Here is an 18199-nt window from a genome sequence, read left to right on the forward strand (position 1 = left end):
GGAGTTATTGTGGGAAAGTTGACTGCTATAAAAATGTTTGCTTATACCTGATGAAACATGTTTACTAATGTATATTTATTTTTTGCTTTCTATTAATTGTAATAGTTTGTAATATTCATTTCTCAAGTTTGTTGTAAAAAAGGTGTGAGTTAGCGGTTCTTCATAATTGTTTACATTGAATAAAAACACTTGTTCAAACATGTCATATGGAAAGTTGGTGTGCGATCGCTAAGAGCACAAGGGAGTGATAAAGCTGTGGTGTATTTTAGTAAGGATTGTTGTCCTATATGACATTTCACAAATAAGAAGTACTAGGAATCAAGATACCAGTATTACCACTCACGATACATTAAAAAATAGTTAAATGGAGGACAATTAGAATTATGTGAAGGTAATTTGATGAGTCGGTGTACTTATTGTAGGAGGCTACCAAGGCAAGACGTTGGTTGCAACGTGAATATTATATTTACCACAAAATGCAGCTATCTTTCACGATTTCACGATGAGGTGGGAAAAATGGATATAACACTAAGAAGTGCATTTTTTTTATTAAGCTGAAAGGTAGGAGAGTTTGTTTACAATATGATTATGATTCTTTAGCATTTAAGTACAAATAGTCTAGTATCTCAAACGGTTTTCACTTGAATTCATAAGAAAAATAATAATTTTCTCGTTAGATTTCTTGAGTAAGCCTTCTAATTTTCTAGTAAATGCACATTTTGTAATTGTAACATTGTTCTAATGTTATTGTTTTGCACCATTCCATTGTTTTCAATTACCAGTGCATAAGGTTTTGGGCAGTAATATGTCTAAGTTGTCTTATTTCTTTATTGTACTCTCAAGATTTTTTTGAGGAAATTGTTTTCAGTAACTAACCAGTGGAACAAATTAAGTATCACTTTGAGTCATTGTTATGCTGTACCATTTTGGCACTACATATTTTGGCTGGAGTTGACATTCTTCGGCAACTACAGCTGCCTTACCTTGTGATACCCTATGAAGATCTCTGGAAACACGCCTTAGCAATGGGAACTGCTGCTGCTGTTTCCTCCCTAGCTGTCAGACCTGGGTGCATTACTGCAGGATAGGTAGTGCATTATCGCTGGACAGGTGCATTACAGAAAGATTTGGGGTCCTACTAAATGCCGTCCAGAGCCGTCCAATTCTAAATTAAGCCATCTTTTTTCATCATAATGCCTTTAAATGGTGTATTCTTCAATTTACAGCAAGTATACCTAATTTCAGCATGTTTAGTTGAAGATTAATAAAGTTATCTGCACCAATACCAAAGACCAGCTTACTGTCTAACTCAACTGTCGGGGGGTCGTACTAATTACCGCAAAACCCAAACAAGGACGATTTTTGCTCAAAAGTACAATTCTATATATATGGAACTCGTAAATTCTTGGCCAAACCACTGTGACCTGTCACTGCAAACGAAACAGTGAAAAAGACAGCTGCCGTCTCCAGGAACTGAGGCAGGAGTGCAATTCTTTATTCCTCCACAAGCTGACAATATAGCGGCAGCGTGTCGATCCACTACATGATCTTCCTGTAGAAAATTGAATCCTGGCGGGGCTGATACTATATCCTGCGTCTTTCGTAGAAATGTTTCCTCGTATCTAGTGGCTTCTTTGTGCAATTCAAACGAATATTCAGCGTTGTCTCTTAGGCGTTGAATCGAAGTGTCGAAATTGAATGTACGTGGTTGAAACTGTAAGGACACAAGTGCTGCACCAGTAACCCAGTGTCATATCTCCTAATTCTTCAAATATTTTTCAGGACAGTTCTTGACATGAATTAGAGTTTAGTTTCATCCATACCACCAGTGATCATAGATGTCGGTCTGGACGAATCGTAGCTGTGGTCGGTAATTTTGCATAGGATAAAAACGTAACTTCTCTTTCATCAAATTACATGGGAATGACACATTCTAAAGAAAATAGGTCAAATAATGCTCTTTCATCAAATTACATGGGAATTACACATTCTAAAGAAAATAGGTCAAATAATGCAACCACATGCTAATTTGTTATGGTGTTCGTAGCTGTAGTCGGTCATTTTGCAGAGGCTAAAACAAAACTTCTCTTTGGTCATATTACATGAAAATAACACATTTTAAAGAAAATAGTTGAAATGATTCAAATATATGCAATCCATTACACTAATAACACAATAGTAAGAAACTTAATAGAGTGTAGTTTGATCCATACCACCAGTGATCATAGATGGTATGCTGGACGAATCGTAGCTGTGGTCGGAAATTTTTCAGAGGATAAAAATGTAACTTCTCTTTGATCATATTACATGGAAATCACACATTTTAAAGAAAATAGTTGAAATAATGCAACCATATGCTAATTTTTTATATTAGATTGTGCATGTGAGCAAAAACCATCCTTGTTCGGGTTTTGTTGGTATTTAGTGAGTCGGACGGTATGCGTAGCTGTGGTGGGTAATTTTGCAGCGGCTAGAAACGTGACTTCTCTTTGATCAAATTACATGTAAGTCACACATTTAGAAATATATATGTCAAATAATGCAACCATATATATAGAATTGTGCATTTGAACAAAAATCGTCTTTGTTTGGGTTTTGTCGGTAATTAGTGAGACCCCCGACAGTTGAGTTGGACGGTAAGCTGGTCTTTGGTATCAGTACAGATAACTTTATTAATCTTCAACCAAAGTCGCTGAGATTAGGTATACTTGCTGTAAATTAAAGAATGCACCATTTAAAGGCATTATGATAGAAGAAGATGGCTTAATTTAGAATTGGACGGCATTTAGTAGGGCCGCTATCAATGCATAACATATATACAGTACCACCTCTCATTAATGGACAATGATTAGCTGTGTTTGCTGTGTTTTCGGTGCTGTTTTTTAGTGCTGTGCAATCACTATGCCACCCAAAAACCACTCCAAATCAACAGATTATTCACATCAACAGATACTGTAACCCCCCTTTTAGTCCGTTAATGAGAGGTAGTGCATACATACACATACATATACCAAGGCTTTTTCCCCCTTACAAGGGAGGTAGCCAAAAAGTAAAAGGCATAGTATCATTTCCACCCATTCCATCCCTGAATACACTCCACACCCCTCCACCCTCCCTCTTATCTTAGCACCTCCTGGATGACGGGTCATCCCTGCACCTTGTCCACTGCCCTGGGTCAGAAGCAGTGTCGCAAGACACAGCACATCCACAGCAAGGCCGCTTCATTAAATCTGCGACCCCCCCTCTCCGTCCCCCCCCATTGCATAAAAGGAGAAGACAGGGAGAAATCCCTTCAGGCTGCATCAAATTTTGCTCACACATACTACCTCACCCCCCATTTCCCTGCCCATTCCACCTCATGCATCACAGCATCATCCATATACAACCATTCTTCATTCACCCCTGTCGTCTGTCCTCTCCAGTAGTACTGTATATATATATATATATTATGCGTATATTTATACATATATATTTTTCAGCGACACACTACTTGTCTGATGGTAATGCGCCCAGCTCTGCTAGCTGTGTTGCCTTTGGTGAAGTAGTATACAAAGTACCAACTTGTTGGAAGAGGGGTCATGTGTTAGTAGAGGATTGTGTGGGAGGTGTGTCATCTATTTCTTGTAGGAAGGCATCCAGCCATCTTTTTAATACTTCCACTGTGCAGAATGTGGTGTTCTTCAGGTAGTTTGGGAGACTATTGAAAAGCTTGGGGGGGCCACTCGGGTGAGAGATTACTTATAGTGATGTTATGTTCTTGGTGATGCTTGCGATTCCTTCAACATAGCAAGGGGTAAATTTTTAGTTTCGTCCATGGGCACAATATAGCAATAGAAAATTAATTATTAATTTTGTAAATTATAATGTATCAATGTAATATGCGATTTTGTGAGTGGAAATAAAAAACAAAAGGTGCTAAAACATATTTCATAAGTAACAAAGTTGTGCCGGATGAGTGATACGCCATGTTTGTTATGATAGATGCTGACATCAAAGAAAATTTGTCTAACCTAACCTAACCTGTGTTTGATAAATCATTACCTGCAAATTAAACGTCATCCGGCTCATCCTTGTTGTCGTCGTCGTGAGAGACGTTGGCGGGCTTTTCAACCACTCTCAGCTTGCGGGGTATACAATGTTCTTGCAGCTTGAAGGAATGCATGTATCTCTGCTCCATAACATTCCTTCAAGAAAATGTACCTGGCGAGGTACTGTTGGAAGTATTGAGGCCGTCAATTGACAGATGACAAGATGGCGTCCCGATCCTATGCTACCGACTTCGTTCATTAGCATATTTGCTTGTAGCAAGGTATTTTTTATTTTCATTTCCGCCCACAAAATTGCATATTACATTGATACATTATAATTTACAAAATTGATAATTAATTTTCTATTGCTATATTGCGCCCATGGTTGAAACTAAAAAAATACCTAGCAAGGTCTCCCTCTCGTCCTTGGCTGAGTGTCACTCCAATATTGGAGATGTGATCCTCAAGTATTTTACATGTATAAATGATTTGGTACCATTCTTTGCCCCTCTCCTTCAAAGTGAATAGTTTGAGGTGCTTGAGTTTGTCCCAGTAGTTCATGCCTTTTTCACACTCAGTCTTGCTGGTAAAGGTTCTTTGGGCACTTAAGTTCCTCTATCTTCCCTATACTATCAAGGTTCCAAAGTTGGCAGCAATATTAAAAATTAATTAATACCAGGGTCCTCCATAGTGTGATCATACAATCCTCGTTTCTTGATGTAAATATCCTGAGGATCTATCCCGATAAATTTTCTGGCACTGCCAACACTGTTGTCAATGTGTGTAGTAAACATGCCATCTCCACTTAGCATTACTCATAAGTCCTGTACATTTGCCTTGTTCATGATCTCACTATGAGGTGTGGTGTAGGGTTGGATACACCTTTGCTATACCTTGTCAGTTCAAGTTTGGTTTCATCGAATTTCGTGTTGTCAACAGCCTAAGTGTATACATTTTCACTGCATACTGTCAGAATTCTTTCAGATTTTCTTTGACATGTCTTGCCATATTCATCTTAATTTTCATCACATCCTTTGTCTTCCTGTTTATTCCTTGAGTAACATTTTGCTTGTTTGGTTTAAGCCTCTCCTATAGCCTTTGCTTTCTCTTGATTTTTTTTTTAACTCATCTTGCTAATAATTGGAAGATCTACATTAGTTCTCCTTTTAATCCATTTATTACAAACATGCATTTTTGATGTGTGCTTGTCCATAACTTGGACTTTGTTAATAAATTTCCTCATTTTGTTCTATGTTCAAATCTTGCGATAGGCATTGTTTAGTCTGCACTGAGCTGCCTTCTCTTCAGTTGGTAATTTGCCTTTTCATACATGTAAATATGCCTTTTGCTGTTATTCTCCAGCTTTTGGGTATCAACAGTGGGAAAAAAAGTGCAGGTATGATCTTCCAAGTGGGTTATACTATTTGGCTTCTTCAACAGTTTACTCATCATTACTGAATAGCAAATCTAAGGTTCTGCCTGTGCTACCACCTTGGATCACACTTAAGACATGAATGTGTTAAGTGAAGAAACACTCTCACAAAGGTGTCAAATTCCATTCCCTCAACTTCAGTTATATAATTATTTCACCAAATATGAGGAAGACTAAAATCTAATAGCAACTTATATTGCACATTCATAACACTTCCTGTATCAGTATTTTCCCAATTTCCCCACAAATATGGAGGATTTAGACATAGCTATAGATGCTAGAACTATAGAAATCCCATAGTGTAGCAGGTTTTTAATGAGTTACTTTGCAGATACATCTTGAGTTTTCATTCCATTTCTTTTCTTTTTCCTATAGGTCATGTCAACTAGATATGGAAGAAAAGGGAATATTCATACAAAACCTCAAGGTATGGATTTACCGAACTTTTATTCATATCTGAATTGAAAGGAGTGTCCAGAAGTTAAGGATCTATGATGATTTTTATTTTATGCTAGTTGTAGGTGGAAGAAAACACTGGAAGCAGTATAAGAATGTTGAGAACTGGATCACTAGTAGAGCTGTTGAAGCTGTCTCTGAGCATCAGTGGCAAGATGCTGGAACCCTTCTGCCATGCATTACCATTCGATCGCAGCCAGTGACCCCTGCAGATTTTGTATTTAAGGTAGTTTATTTTAAGGTTGTTCATGAGCATATTTTAAAAGCCATTTAGAGCATTTTGTATAGAGTTGAAAAATAAAGAAGATTTTTGGAAGTACAGGTTGACCTTCAAAAATCTGGCAATCAGTAATCCAGTTCCTTCAGATTTCTGGCATGGATTTTGGAGTGCATTTTCAAATTTACTGTGTTTGTATGTTACTGTTTTCTGGAAGTGCTGTTTACGTTTTGATGGCACTGTACTCCAGAATCAGCTGTGGAATCTTGCACGTACTGATAGGCATTCTTGCTCGTTCCTTCGCATTTTATAATTTATTCACTGCTGTATAGCCTTATTATGGGTTCAGTAAAGAAAAGAAGTGGCATAAAACATAAACATGCATTGCTGATTGGAGAAAAAGTGAAAATGCTAAAGAAAAATTGAAAGAGGCTTGTCAGTTCAGACCATTTGTGAAGCATATGACATTGGCACTTAAACATTGTATGATATTTAAAAGAAAGATTAAGTTCTTTTCTGATAGTGGAATTTTGAATGTCAACCTGTATTAGATATAGGTATCCACCATTAGTGTCATTGTTGATTTTCAGAATGGACCTAGGTAAAACATAATGCCTAGGTTATTTGATGGATTACTTATGATCATGCCTAGGTAACTATTTGATGGATTGCTTATGATCATAGTTACTCCATTTACAGATATTTTTCATTGTCTTTTTGCAGCTAATCCATACAGTTCTTGTGAACACCCAACATGATACTTCTGAGCTAGATCAATATTTCATGAGAAATAGCTTTGTATTAGGAGCAAATCATTTCGAAATTGGTCTTACAGCACTTGCAGAGGAGATTATCGGAGGAAGTCAAGAGGGAGTAGACTCTATATTTGAGGTATGGAAGGTATTTTTCTTCTCAATCTGGTAATAAGCATATTTATTCTGATGTGGAAAATGAATATTCATAACAGACCTTTCAAGTGTATGTGCATTTGTTACGTAAGAAGATATTTCTGTAATAATTAATTTTAATTTTTTCTTTTGTTATTTTTTCGTATGATTTCAGTGGAAAAAGTTTCATCCCCGATTTGCTTAGACATGAGGAGGGGATTAATGGGCTTTTGTTTGTGGTGAAGGTGTCTTCTTCACCTTTGTCATTGGGAGTGAATAGAAGGAAGCGTAGTGAGTGGTGGGATGATGAAGTGAAAATGGTAGTAGAAGAGAAGCGAGCATTTAGGGATTGGTTGCAAAGTAGGACTTGGGGAAACATGAGAAATACAAGAAAGAGAAGAGCAGATGTAAAATGGGGTAGGATTATGACAGAAAACTTTGAAAAGAATAAAAAAGATGTTTTGGAAGGAAGTTCAGAGAAGGGGATGAGTCAGGTAGAGAAGAAAAAGTGGAAGGTGCAAATGGAGAGATGTTAATGGAAGTGAAGACAGTATGGGGAAGATTGAGTATTTTAGAAAACCGTTGAATGTGGAGGTGTTATGCAATGATGATGGGAGAGGAAAATAGAACAGATATAAGAAAAGTTGAGATACAAGGAGCTTTGAAAATTATGAGAATTAAGGCATCTGAGTTGGATGGATATCATGTGGAGCGTCTGAAAAAGGAGGTACAGATATAGTGGACTGGCTAGTGAGGTTGTTTAATGTGTGTCTAGGGGAGGGGGAAGTACCAGAGGAGTGCTGGTGTAGTTCCACTTAATAAAGAAAAAGGTGGAAGTTTGTAATTCTATTGGTTTTAGAGGGATGAGTTTATTGGGTAGTTCCACTTAACAAAGGAAAAGAGGGAAATTTGTAATTGTATTGGTTTTAGAATTACGAGTTTGTTGTGTGTAATTTGAAAGTTTATAGGAAGGTTTTGATTGAGAGGATACGGAGATGAACAGGAGTAATTGGTGGGGAATAGTGTGGGTTTAGGGTAGAGGATGCATAGATGAAATTTGTATTAATGCGAAAAGACTTTGGCAAGAGATAAGGATTGGGAAGGGCTTGATGGATTTGGAGAAGGCTTATGACAGGAAGGCACTCTGGGAGGTATTACAGATTTACAGATATATGGCATTGGGGGAAAGCTGTTAAGGGCAGTCAGGAATTTTTACAAGAGTAGGAGAGCCTGTGTTAGGATTGGAAACAGAGAGCAAGTGGTTTGAGGTAAAGGTGGGGCCACATCAGGGATGTTCAATGTGTACATGGATGGGGTGGTACAGGAGGTAAAGTCAAAGGATTTGAGATGGCTAGAGATGTGGAAAGAAGTGGAAGGTGAGCCAGTTGTTGTTTGTGGACAACACTGCTTTTGTGGGAGGTTTAGTGGAGGGATTAATGCAATTAGAAATGGCGTTTGATAAGGTATGCCATAGGAGAAAGTTGAAGGTAAATGTAGATAAAAGTAAAGTGATGAGATGTACAAGGGGAGAGGTTGACAGTGAGTTGGAAAATAAGTCTTAAAGGAGAGAGGCTGGAAGAAGAGGATGGTTTCGAGTATTTAGGGTTTCATGTGGCAGGAAGTGGAGGAGTGAGGGTGGAGGTAAATTGTAGATTGAGAGAAACAAGTAAGTGTCTTTGGGAGATTGGAAAGTACCATGTGAAATAGGCATCTAGGAATGTATGCAAAGAGAAGATTATATGAAATGGTGATTGTGCCTACGACACTGTATGGGGTGGAGACTTGGAATTTAAGAAGGGCAAAAAGGAGAAGTTTAAATGTGTTTGAGATGAAGTGTCTGAGAAGTATGGTAGGGGTTACAAGGTTGGATAGAGTGAGAAATGAGGAGGTGAGGAGGAGAGCAAGGGTGGAAAGGGAGCTGGTAGATAAGACTAATGAAAAAGTATTGGGATGGGTTTGGACACATGGAAAGAATGATTGAAGAAAGATTAGTAAAAGAGATGTGAACTTGAGAGGATGACTGAGGATGAGATGGATGGATGGGGTGAAAGGGGCTTTGAGCAAGGAAAGGAGAAGACATGAGATAGGGATGAGTGGAGGACGGTTGCATGTAGATGATATTTTGACACAGCCTGAAGGAATTTCTCTCCATCTCTATTTTTGTCTTTAATTTCACCAACTGGAAACCTGTAACCCCCTCAGCAGCTGATAATCCTCAGGTTCGCCCATAGATATCAATACTGGGTTGTTACCTATTATAATAGTGGAGAACTGTTTATGTCATCAGCTTATTGCAGGAGGGGAGCAGTATCTAGTTGTCTACTTCCTTTTTGTGAAAAGATGAAGTGATAAATATCTTGGCCCCCAAAGCAGAAATCAAGTGTGACCCTCACATCCAGGTAGAGGTTAGCCTCTTCAATACGAGTCAAATTCTTGCGCACATCATTGGCTGCCATATGTACAATGCATCACATTACTCAAATTATAAAATATAAAGTCGCTGTTGTGTTACTAGTTCTGTTTTACTCTGAGTAATAATAAACACAGAAAATGTGATCAAACCAGTTCACAGAATCCAGGATTAACTCGTGTACAACTACAAAATAGATATAATCAAGACATTGATGGTGGCATCCTTATATACCCATTCTCTCATGATGCCTACATAGGGAGTTGTTAGGTTTTAAAGATGGGGTAACAGGAAGACCACACCTTAACCCCTTCCATACGGTGCCGCACACGTAGGCGTCATGGGGAGCGAGTGTATTCGCGAGGCTGCCATATCGGCGTCTTGATTATATTTATTGTAGTCGCCCCTCCATAATGACATTCTTTCTAATTCTTTTGTAATCGCATTTTCTATGGTTATCAAAATTCACGGGTGAAGAGAGAACGATCGATATAAGCGGTGACTATATTTTATGATGCGAGTATTATTACGACACGTCGTACGGCTGGCATTGGTTGCTGCCACCAAGATCTAAGTCCATGACGCCTACGTGTGCGGCACCGTATGGAAGGGGTTAATGTCCATCTTGGAGGGCTACCTATTTTTGGTCCCAGGCTGAGCAATGTGATTCTATTTTCAGATGATTGATGACTGTCATTCGAAATATTCAAAGGCCACGAAAAGTAGATCACATCAACCACTACAAGAACAGGAACATTGGCAGACCCTTGTCTGGAGCTATAAAGGGCTTCTTTTGTATGCAAAGTGGAAATCCATGAAGAAGGAAAAGAAAGACGGACATAAAGATATGAATATCTTTGGTATGAAAAATCATGATTACATTAGCTTCTATTACCTTATGATGATAATCATTACCTTCAGTTTCACGGGAAACCCACAGCCTCACATAAGATGGCAGAGGTCCTTGCACTCTCCCATAGATCTCTGGGAAGAAAGTTTGGGCTGTTGTCTTTATCAATGTACATACATATATATACCAAGGCTTTTTCCCCCTCACAAGGGAGGTAGCCAAAAAGAAAAAGGCATAAAATAATTCCCACCCATTCCATCCCTAAATACACTCCACTCCCCTCCACTCTCCCTCCCATCTTAGCACCTCCTGGATGATGGGTCATCCCTGCACCTTGTCCACTGCCCTGGGTCAGAGGAAGTGTCGCAAGGCACACCACATCCACAGCAAGGGTGCTTCATTAAATCGACGACCCCCCCCCCCCTCTCCGTCCCCCCATGCATAAAAGGAGAAGACAGGGAGAAATCCCTTCGGGCTGTGTCAAATTTTGCTCACACATACTACCTCACCCCCCATTCCCCCAATGTGGGTTACTTTTTATGTTGCCAGCTTACAGCAGTAGTAAGGTAGCAGTCACCACCTCTCAGCTATCCCTGTGTGAAAAATTGATGGAAATACAGTTGAAAAAGTATAGAATTCTTCGACTCAATGTGGAGATAGTGTTAGCCCCTGCAAGAAACATCTCATTGCCACTGATCTTCAGAACCTGTCAACATGTTCACCGAGATTCTGTCCCAAGATGTTGACGCTTGATCTCCAAACCACGAGGAAGATGTCTTCCCTACCAATTTCAACTCTATTTCCTCCTTTTCACACAAGAAAGCTGAGAACAAGCAACTGTTCCCCACCCCTTTGTACTTTAACTAGGTTAATTAGAAACTCTCTCACATTAAAATGGTACGGATAACAGTCTAAACTTCTTCTGTGAGAGGCCTATAGAAAGGGCCAAGGACTATTGTAGCCACTGTGTGGCTGCAGGTTTCCAGTTAGTCACTTATAGTATGTCACATATTTAACCATGTGCATTAAATGGTTTTACAATTCATGTTCAATTTGCAGGTACGGATTCCCAGATTACTGCAAATAGCCAGATATTAAGTCAGATGTCTGCTATTAGTGTCACACAAAGTAGTAGTGCCTTGGCTCAGGAAGCTTATGCAGCTTTACATAAAGCTGTGGAGAAGAGTCTGCCAGTAAGTTACAAATAGTAGTCTTAAACCCGTTCTGTCATGCACACACTGCACTGAATGGCCTACCGGCTCCAGCGCTTGGCCTACAAGCCAAAAATTTCATAAATCAATCAAACCAATTGTGTACACACGCACACACACACTGCTCTGGTCAAAAACAGTGCTGTAAGGCACAACATGTACAGAGCAGGTATGTGTTGTTTTCCTCCTCATTTACACATAGTTGAACTTGTCTGTGCTTGCAAAACTGTAGTTTTTATCTCATACTCAGTGCTTTATAATTTAAACTGAATTTATTTGCCATGTACTTATGCTTAATCTAAAAACAATTCTATTTCTTCATGTATGTCTTCCATGTTGTCCATTTTGTGTGTATAGAAATATTGAACCAGGGCACTTTGATGATTTCCTGCTTTTAAAACCTTCTGACTGAACTCTTAAGGTCGTACTGTACCACTAATTCATTTATTCATTTATTTCAGTGTGAATGGCTCTTAAGTCCTTATTTGGAGCTGAAAAGAGATATAGAGGGTGAAAATAGTGTTTTGATGTTTCTGCAGAACTATGTTTCTGAATATAATGATCATCTCCCAGCTTACTTATTTGCCTACCATTTCATGAAGAAGAACATTGCAATGAGTGAGGAGGTGCAGAGAATAGCTCTTCAGGTTAGTAATCTTGATTTAAAGTTTGTGACATGAATCAATATAACTGGAGAGGGTTTGAAATAAATGAATTTTATTTTGTTTGTAGTCCATAATATGTCTCATTGAGGTGCCATAGTTTACCATAGAGACTTAAGTTAGTTTTAAAGCTAGGATACTGTGAGAGTTTATGCACAGATATTAGTGTTGATTGTCGTTATGGAACAGCCAACAAACCAGCTACTTTTAGGTTTTGTAAGAAGCATGAGAGGACGAAGAGGGAGAGGGGGTTGCCAATTAAATGAAATGGCTTTGCTGTGCATGTGCTGTCTTTCTGCATTGCTTCAGACCCAGGGCAATGGGCAAGATGCAGGGATGACCCATCATCCAGGAGGAGCCAAGATGAGAGGGAGGAAGGGATTGTGAACGGGAGTGAAATGGGAGGGAGTGGAAGTATGCCTTTGGAGTTGGCTACCTCCCTTGTAAGGAGTAGAAAGCCCTTGGTGTATGTATGTGAGAAGAACCACTTGGGGTTCTCAGTATTTGAAAGGGACCAGCAATGGTTGCTTTCATGTAAAGCTCCTGTGGGACAAACGGATAGGATCATCTCCCTGTTACTGATCATCAAAGCCCATCAAACATTCTACAATCTCTCTCTTTCTCTCTCTCTCTCTCTCTCTCTCTGAGAGAAGCAAGTAAATGTCATGGAAGAAAGAAAAGTGTCATGAGAAGACTATGAAAGGGTGATTGTACATAAAACATTGTATGGGGAAGACTATGAAAGGGTGATTATACATAAAACATTGTATGGGGAGGAGGCTCAGAATTTAAGGGAGCAGAATGGAGGATCTTAAATATATTTGAGAGGGATGGTGGGTGTCACAAGGATGGATAGAGTATGAAATGAGGTGAGGAGAGTGGGGGTGGAAAGGGAGCTGTGAGATAGGGTAGGTCAGAGGTGGGACCTGCGGCCTTTGATATACATATTATTTTTTTTAAAAGACCTTGAATATTTTTTAAGTCTGAAATCATTATACACCTGAAACTTATAATGTAATAAAAGGGATAAAAAAAAAATAATAATAATAATAATTTGTTCAGTGCGGCCTCTATGTGGGACGATGAATTGTAAGGTGGCCTTCATGCACAAAAAGGTTCCCCACCCCTGGGGTAGGTGAAAGAATATTAGGATGATTTGGGCATGTGGCTAGAGTAAATGAAAAAAGACTAGCAAAAAGAATGTGAAAGGTGGAAGTGAATGGAGCAAATTTAAGGGAAGATCAAGGATAAGATGGATGGATGGGGGTGAAGGAGGCTTTGAGTAATAGGGGAATGTCTGTTGAGCAGGGAAGGGAGAAGGGAAGAGATAGGTATGAATGGAGAATGTTTGTATACATACATACCAAAGGCTTTTTTCCCACTTACAAGGGAGGTAGCCAAAAAACAAAGACATAAAAACCACTCCCACCCATTCCATCCCTATCACACCCCACTCCCCTCCACCCTTTTTGCTTCCTCTTATCTTGGAACCTCCAAGAGAATGTTTATGAATCTAATATATTTTGATGTGACCCAAATTTTTTCCCCTGGTCTCAGTTTTTTACAAGACTAAAGGGGGACAAGATGCTGTTGTTTCCTAGACTTTCTCTCTAAGCAGTCCCATCTCCCTGAAGAATGCCACAGCTAGAACGTGATTTTGCCATATGTCCTTTTTTGTGTTGTTGGCATGCATAATTGTGTACAGTGCAGTTTTCCATAATGTGTTTTATGGAGTGTGTTGTTGGTATGCATAATTATGTACAGTGCAGTCTTCCATAATGTCTTTTATGGGGTGTGTTGTTAATGTGCATAATTATGTACATTGCAGTCTTCCATAATGTGTATTATGGGTTGAAGTGTTACATCCTGAGAATGAGCAGGGAGGGTTGCCATTTAAATGAAGCGGCTGGCCCTGCTGTGGATGTGACGAGTCTTGCTGTGCAGTTTCTGACCCATGCAGTGGGCAGGAGACAGCAATGACCGTTCATCCATGAGGGTTGGGGATGTGTTTGTGCACCTTGGCTGGCTGTCTCCTTTTTAAGCCTTTTGGTAGAATAGAATAAAATAATTGAAAGTTGCAGTGATTACTAATACTCTCACATAACATTCTCTCTTCCTTTTAATTCTGCCTATAGGGAATAAGCAGAATGAATCCAGCAAATCCTTTAGTGCTGACATATGTTGAAGATTTGTTAAAACTAGGTATGAAAAATATACTTTCTCTTTTATACTTCTGATTATTTATTGAAAATTATTTTAATGTTTTGTGGTGTTCATGTGTACTTGCCGTCACAATTTTTTCTTTTCTTTCTTCTAGTGAATCACAATGAGATAGAGCAAACAAATATTGAAATTACAGAAGATAGTGGACTTGAAGATGAGGATGTTGATAATGCCTCTAGTGGTCAAGAAAACAGTACAAAAGAAAGAAGTCATAATCCCAACTGTTTTCTCAGGAGAGGTATTGTGATACGTTTATTGTATTTGCCAGAGTAGTTTTCCATGATGGATAAGCTGTGTATTGTTCCATTGGGGGTAATGAAAGAAATGTTACCCTATGTATTATTTTACTGTTCTTTATGCATACATGGTACAATACATGTGAAATGAGGCCTTTAAAGGGTATGGGGGAAGTTGAAATATAAGAAGATAGTTTGTCAAACACTGTCTCTTGAGCATTGTTAACAAGGCCTGACACACGGTGTCAAACACTGTCTCTTGAGCATTGTTAACGAGGCCGGACACACGGTGTCAAACACTGTCTCTTGAGCATTGTTAACGAGGCCTGACACACGGTGTCAAACACTGTCTCTTGAGCATTGTTAACGAGGCCTGACACGGTGTCAAACACTGTCTTGAGCATTGTTAACGAGGCCTGACACACAGTGTCAAACACTGTCTCTTGAGCATTGTTAACGAGGCCTGACACACGGTGTCAAACACTGTCTCTTGAGTATTGTTAACGAGGCCTGACACAAAGTTATTAGTGTCCGACAGGGCAGGGGCTTACCCGACACATGGGGCACCATTGCTGCCAGTTGTACGTTCTCTAATATCTGCTCCATACAAGTTATGTTTATTCATATGTTCTCTAGTTGTAAAAGAAAGTGAATACCCGTCCAAATGTAGGTCTTGTTACTTTTGCAGAAAAGGTTGTTGGTATCTTGATTTCTTGCATCAGGAAAATAAAGACTCTTATCGAGCATAAGCAGTGGCACTGGAATCCAGAACCGTGGCGATTGCTCACACACATTTTTCGGAAGATTCATATGGCCTGGATTTGGTAAGATTTGTTACTGGTTATTATGTTGTGTTTCCCTTGAAGTAACATACATTTTTTATTCATTAGATGTTACCTTGTTTTTTTCAATTGCTTAATTCATTAGAGGATACTTTGTTTGTTTTTTCCCAGTTGCTGGTATTGCCCGTCATGTATATTCATTCGCAAGAAGATAAGCTACTTAAGTAGAAGTGTGCTTAAGCTCTGGAAAGTTACTTTTTGGACAAATTTACCCGACATCTTAACCAAGAGTGGTGCGGAAGTGTTGATGCACTCGGCCTATGCATCATACATGTTCAATTATGGTAGGTACTTTACCTTTCATCCAACCATGAGTTAGCAATATTCTATTTAATGATAAAAAAAAAGAATACATACATACATATACATATACCAAGGCTTTTTCCCCCTTACTAGGGAGGTAGCCAAAAAGGAAAAGGCGTAAAATCATTCCCACCCATTCCATCCCTGAAAACACTCCACACCCCTCCACCCTCCCTCCCATCGTAGCACCTCCTAGATGACGGGTCATCCCTGCACCTTACAAAGGAGTACAAAGGATTATAAAGGCGTAGCATGCCGACAGGAGACCGTTTGATCCATATCTAGGTCGGATGCGAAAAAAAAATCATATTAGTAATAAAATAATAAATAAAAACTATGATAATGTAAATAACAAATAAAATACATAAATAAATGCATAGGTATAGTTAAATAATAAACAAACAGGTAAATAGTAAATAACAATAAATTGACATATAACTAATAATAAATAAAAATCAGACAGACAAATGATAACAAAACAAAAACAAATAATATAAGATAAATTATAATCATTACAGCATCTTACTTAGGTATTTATCTAAATGATTCTTAAAGCTTTGAACTGAACTACATTGCACTACCTGTGCAGGAAGTTTATTCCATTCATTAACTACACGGTTGGCAAATTTGTTTCTACCTACTTCCAAATTGAATCTATTTCCGGACAGTTTGAGACCATTGTTTCTTGTCTGATTCTCATTCAATGTAAAAATTTTGTCACTTTTGATGTTGTCAATTCCCTTTAGAATTTTAAAGACCTGTATCAAGTCGCCTCTGAGTCTACGCTTTTTTAGGGAAAACAGATTCATATGTTTTAGTCGATTTTCGTATGATTTATTTTTGATATTTGGAATCAGTTTTGTGGCTCGCCATTGTACTCTTTCCAATCTGTCAATGTCTTTAATGAGATTCGGTGACCATACGGAAACAGCATATTCCAAATGTGGACGAACTAACGATTTATATAGCTTGTTAATGAGTGATGGACTTTTGAAATCAAAAGATCGTGCAATCAGTCCTAGAATCTTATTTGCTTTCTCAGAGGCTGAAATACACTGCTTGGATGATTTGAGGTCGTTACTGATAATTACGCCGAGATCTTTTTCACTATCCACTTTTGTTAGCGAATTTCCAAATAACTTGTAATCGTACTTACTGTTATTTTTACCTATGTACATTACCTTGCATTTACTTGTGTTAAATTTCATTAGCCACTTTTCAGACCATTGCTGTAATTGATCTAAATCTTCTTGAATATCTAATTGGTTTGAGTGATCATTTGCCACTCCGCACAGTTTTGTATCATCAGCAAATTTGGAAACAGTAGATTTTAGTCCATGGTCTATATCATTTATATATACTATAAATAGAAGTGGCCCAAGAACGGAACCCTGAGGAACTCCACTTGCAACACTTTTCCATCCAGAAGTTTGTCCATTTAAAACAACTCTCTGTTTTCGATCATTCAACCAATTACTAGTCCAACCTAATAGGCTACCACTTATTCCATGCAACGCTAATTTAGTAAGTAGTCTTTCGTGGTGGACGGTATCAAAAGCTTTTGCAAAGTCTAGATATACTAAATCTATATTGTTTCTTTTGTCATAATTCGAGATAACTGTGTTGTAGAATTCGAGTAAGTTGGTCACGCAAGAACGTTTCCGTCTGAAACCATGCTGGCTATCATTTATCAAACGGTTACTTTCTAAATGATGTTCGATAGCATCTCTGATGATAGTTTCCATTGTTTTTCCTATGATTGAAGTCAAACTTACAGGCCTATAGTTATTTGGTTTCTTTTTGTCACCTTTTTTGAATATGGGAGTAACGTTAGCTAGCTTCCATTCTCTTGGGACATCTCCGGATATGATGGATTTCTTGAAAATAATTTCTAATGGAGCAACAATCTCATTTTTCATTTCCTTTAAGATTCTTGGATGCCAACCGTCAGGCCCTGGTGTTTTATTAACTTTGAGTTTGTCTATACACCTTTTAATTTTTTCTTTTGTTATATTTACCGTACCGAGTAAGTTTACCCCAGACTTTTCACAGGTTTCAGTTTGGAATTCACCTTGAGGTGTTTCGTTTACGAATACCGAGCTAAAATAATTGTTTAAGATATTACACATTCCTTCATTTGAATATTCAAGTTGACCGTCAGCAGATAATAGTGGACCAATGTGATTCCTAACAACCTTTTTATCTCTAATGTAACTATAGAATTCTTTGGGATTCTCTTTGGATTTATCAGCGATGTTCATTTCGTATTGTCGTTTTCTTTTTCTTATTGTCTTTTTTAAATCTCTCTGTATTGATACATAACTTTCATAGTCATTAGATACACCCGAGCACTTATATTTCTTATAAGCCTGTCTCTTTTTAGCAATACTTTTTTCAGTTTCTTTGTCGAGCCACTTTGGGCGAGCCTGATTTGGGGGACGT

General features: G+C 38.4%; 1 protein-coding gene across 1 annotated transcript in view; it reads left to right on the forward strand.

Annotated features, from left to right (window-relative positions):
• Positions 1-232: 232 nt before the first annotated feature.
• LOC143034018 (uncharacterized) overlaps positions 233-18199 on the forward strand; it is a 28792-nt gene continuing 10825 nt past the window's right edge. Inside the window, exons 1-11 of the mRNA XM_076199857.1 lie at positions 233-268; positions 5836-5887; positions 5976-6142; positions 6857-7024; positions 10110-10290; positions 11340-11473; positions 11953-12138; positions 14289-14355; positions 14471-14614; positions 15301-15436; positions 15566-15738. Coding sequence (XP_076055972.1) covers positions 5839-5887; positions 5976-6142; positions 6857-7024; positions 10110-10290; positions 11340-11473; positions 11953-12138; positions 14289-14355; positions 14471-14614; positions 15301-15436; positions 15566-15738 — 1405 coding nt within the window. The 5' untranslated portion in view covers positions 233-268; positions 5836-5838. The remainder of the gene's footprint in view (positions 269-5835; positions 5888-5975; positions 6143-6856; positions 7025-10109; positions 10291-11339; positions 11474-11952; positions 12139-14288; positions 14356-14470; positions 14615-15300; positions 15437-15565; positions 15739-18199) is intronic.

Source organism: Oratosquilla oratoria, chromosome 16 (assembly GCF_046742065.1).
Source record: "Oratosquilla oratoria isolate Oo_2021 chromosome 16, ASM4674206v1, whole genome shotgun sequence".
Classification (NCBI taxonomy): domain Eukaryota; kingdom Metazoa; phylum Arthropoda; class Malacostraca; order Stomatopoda; family Squillidae; genus Oratosquilla; species Oratosquilla oratoria.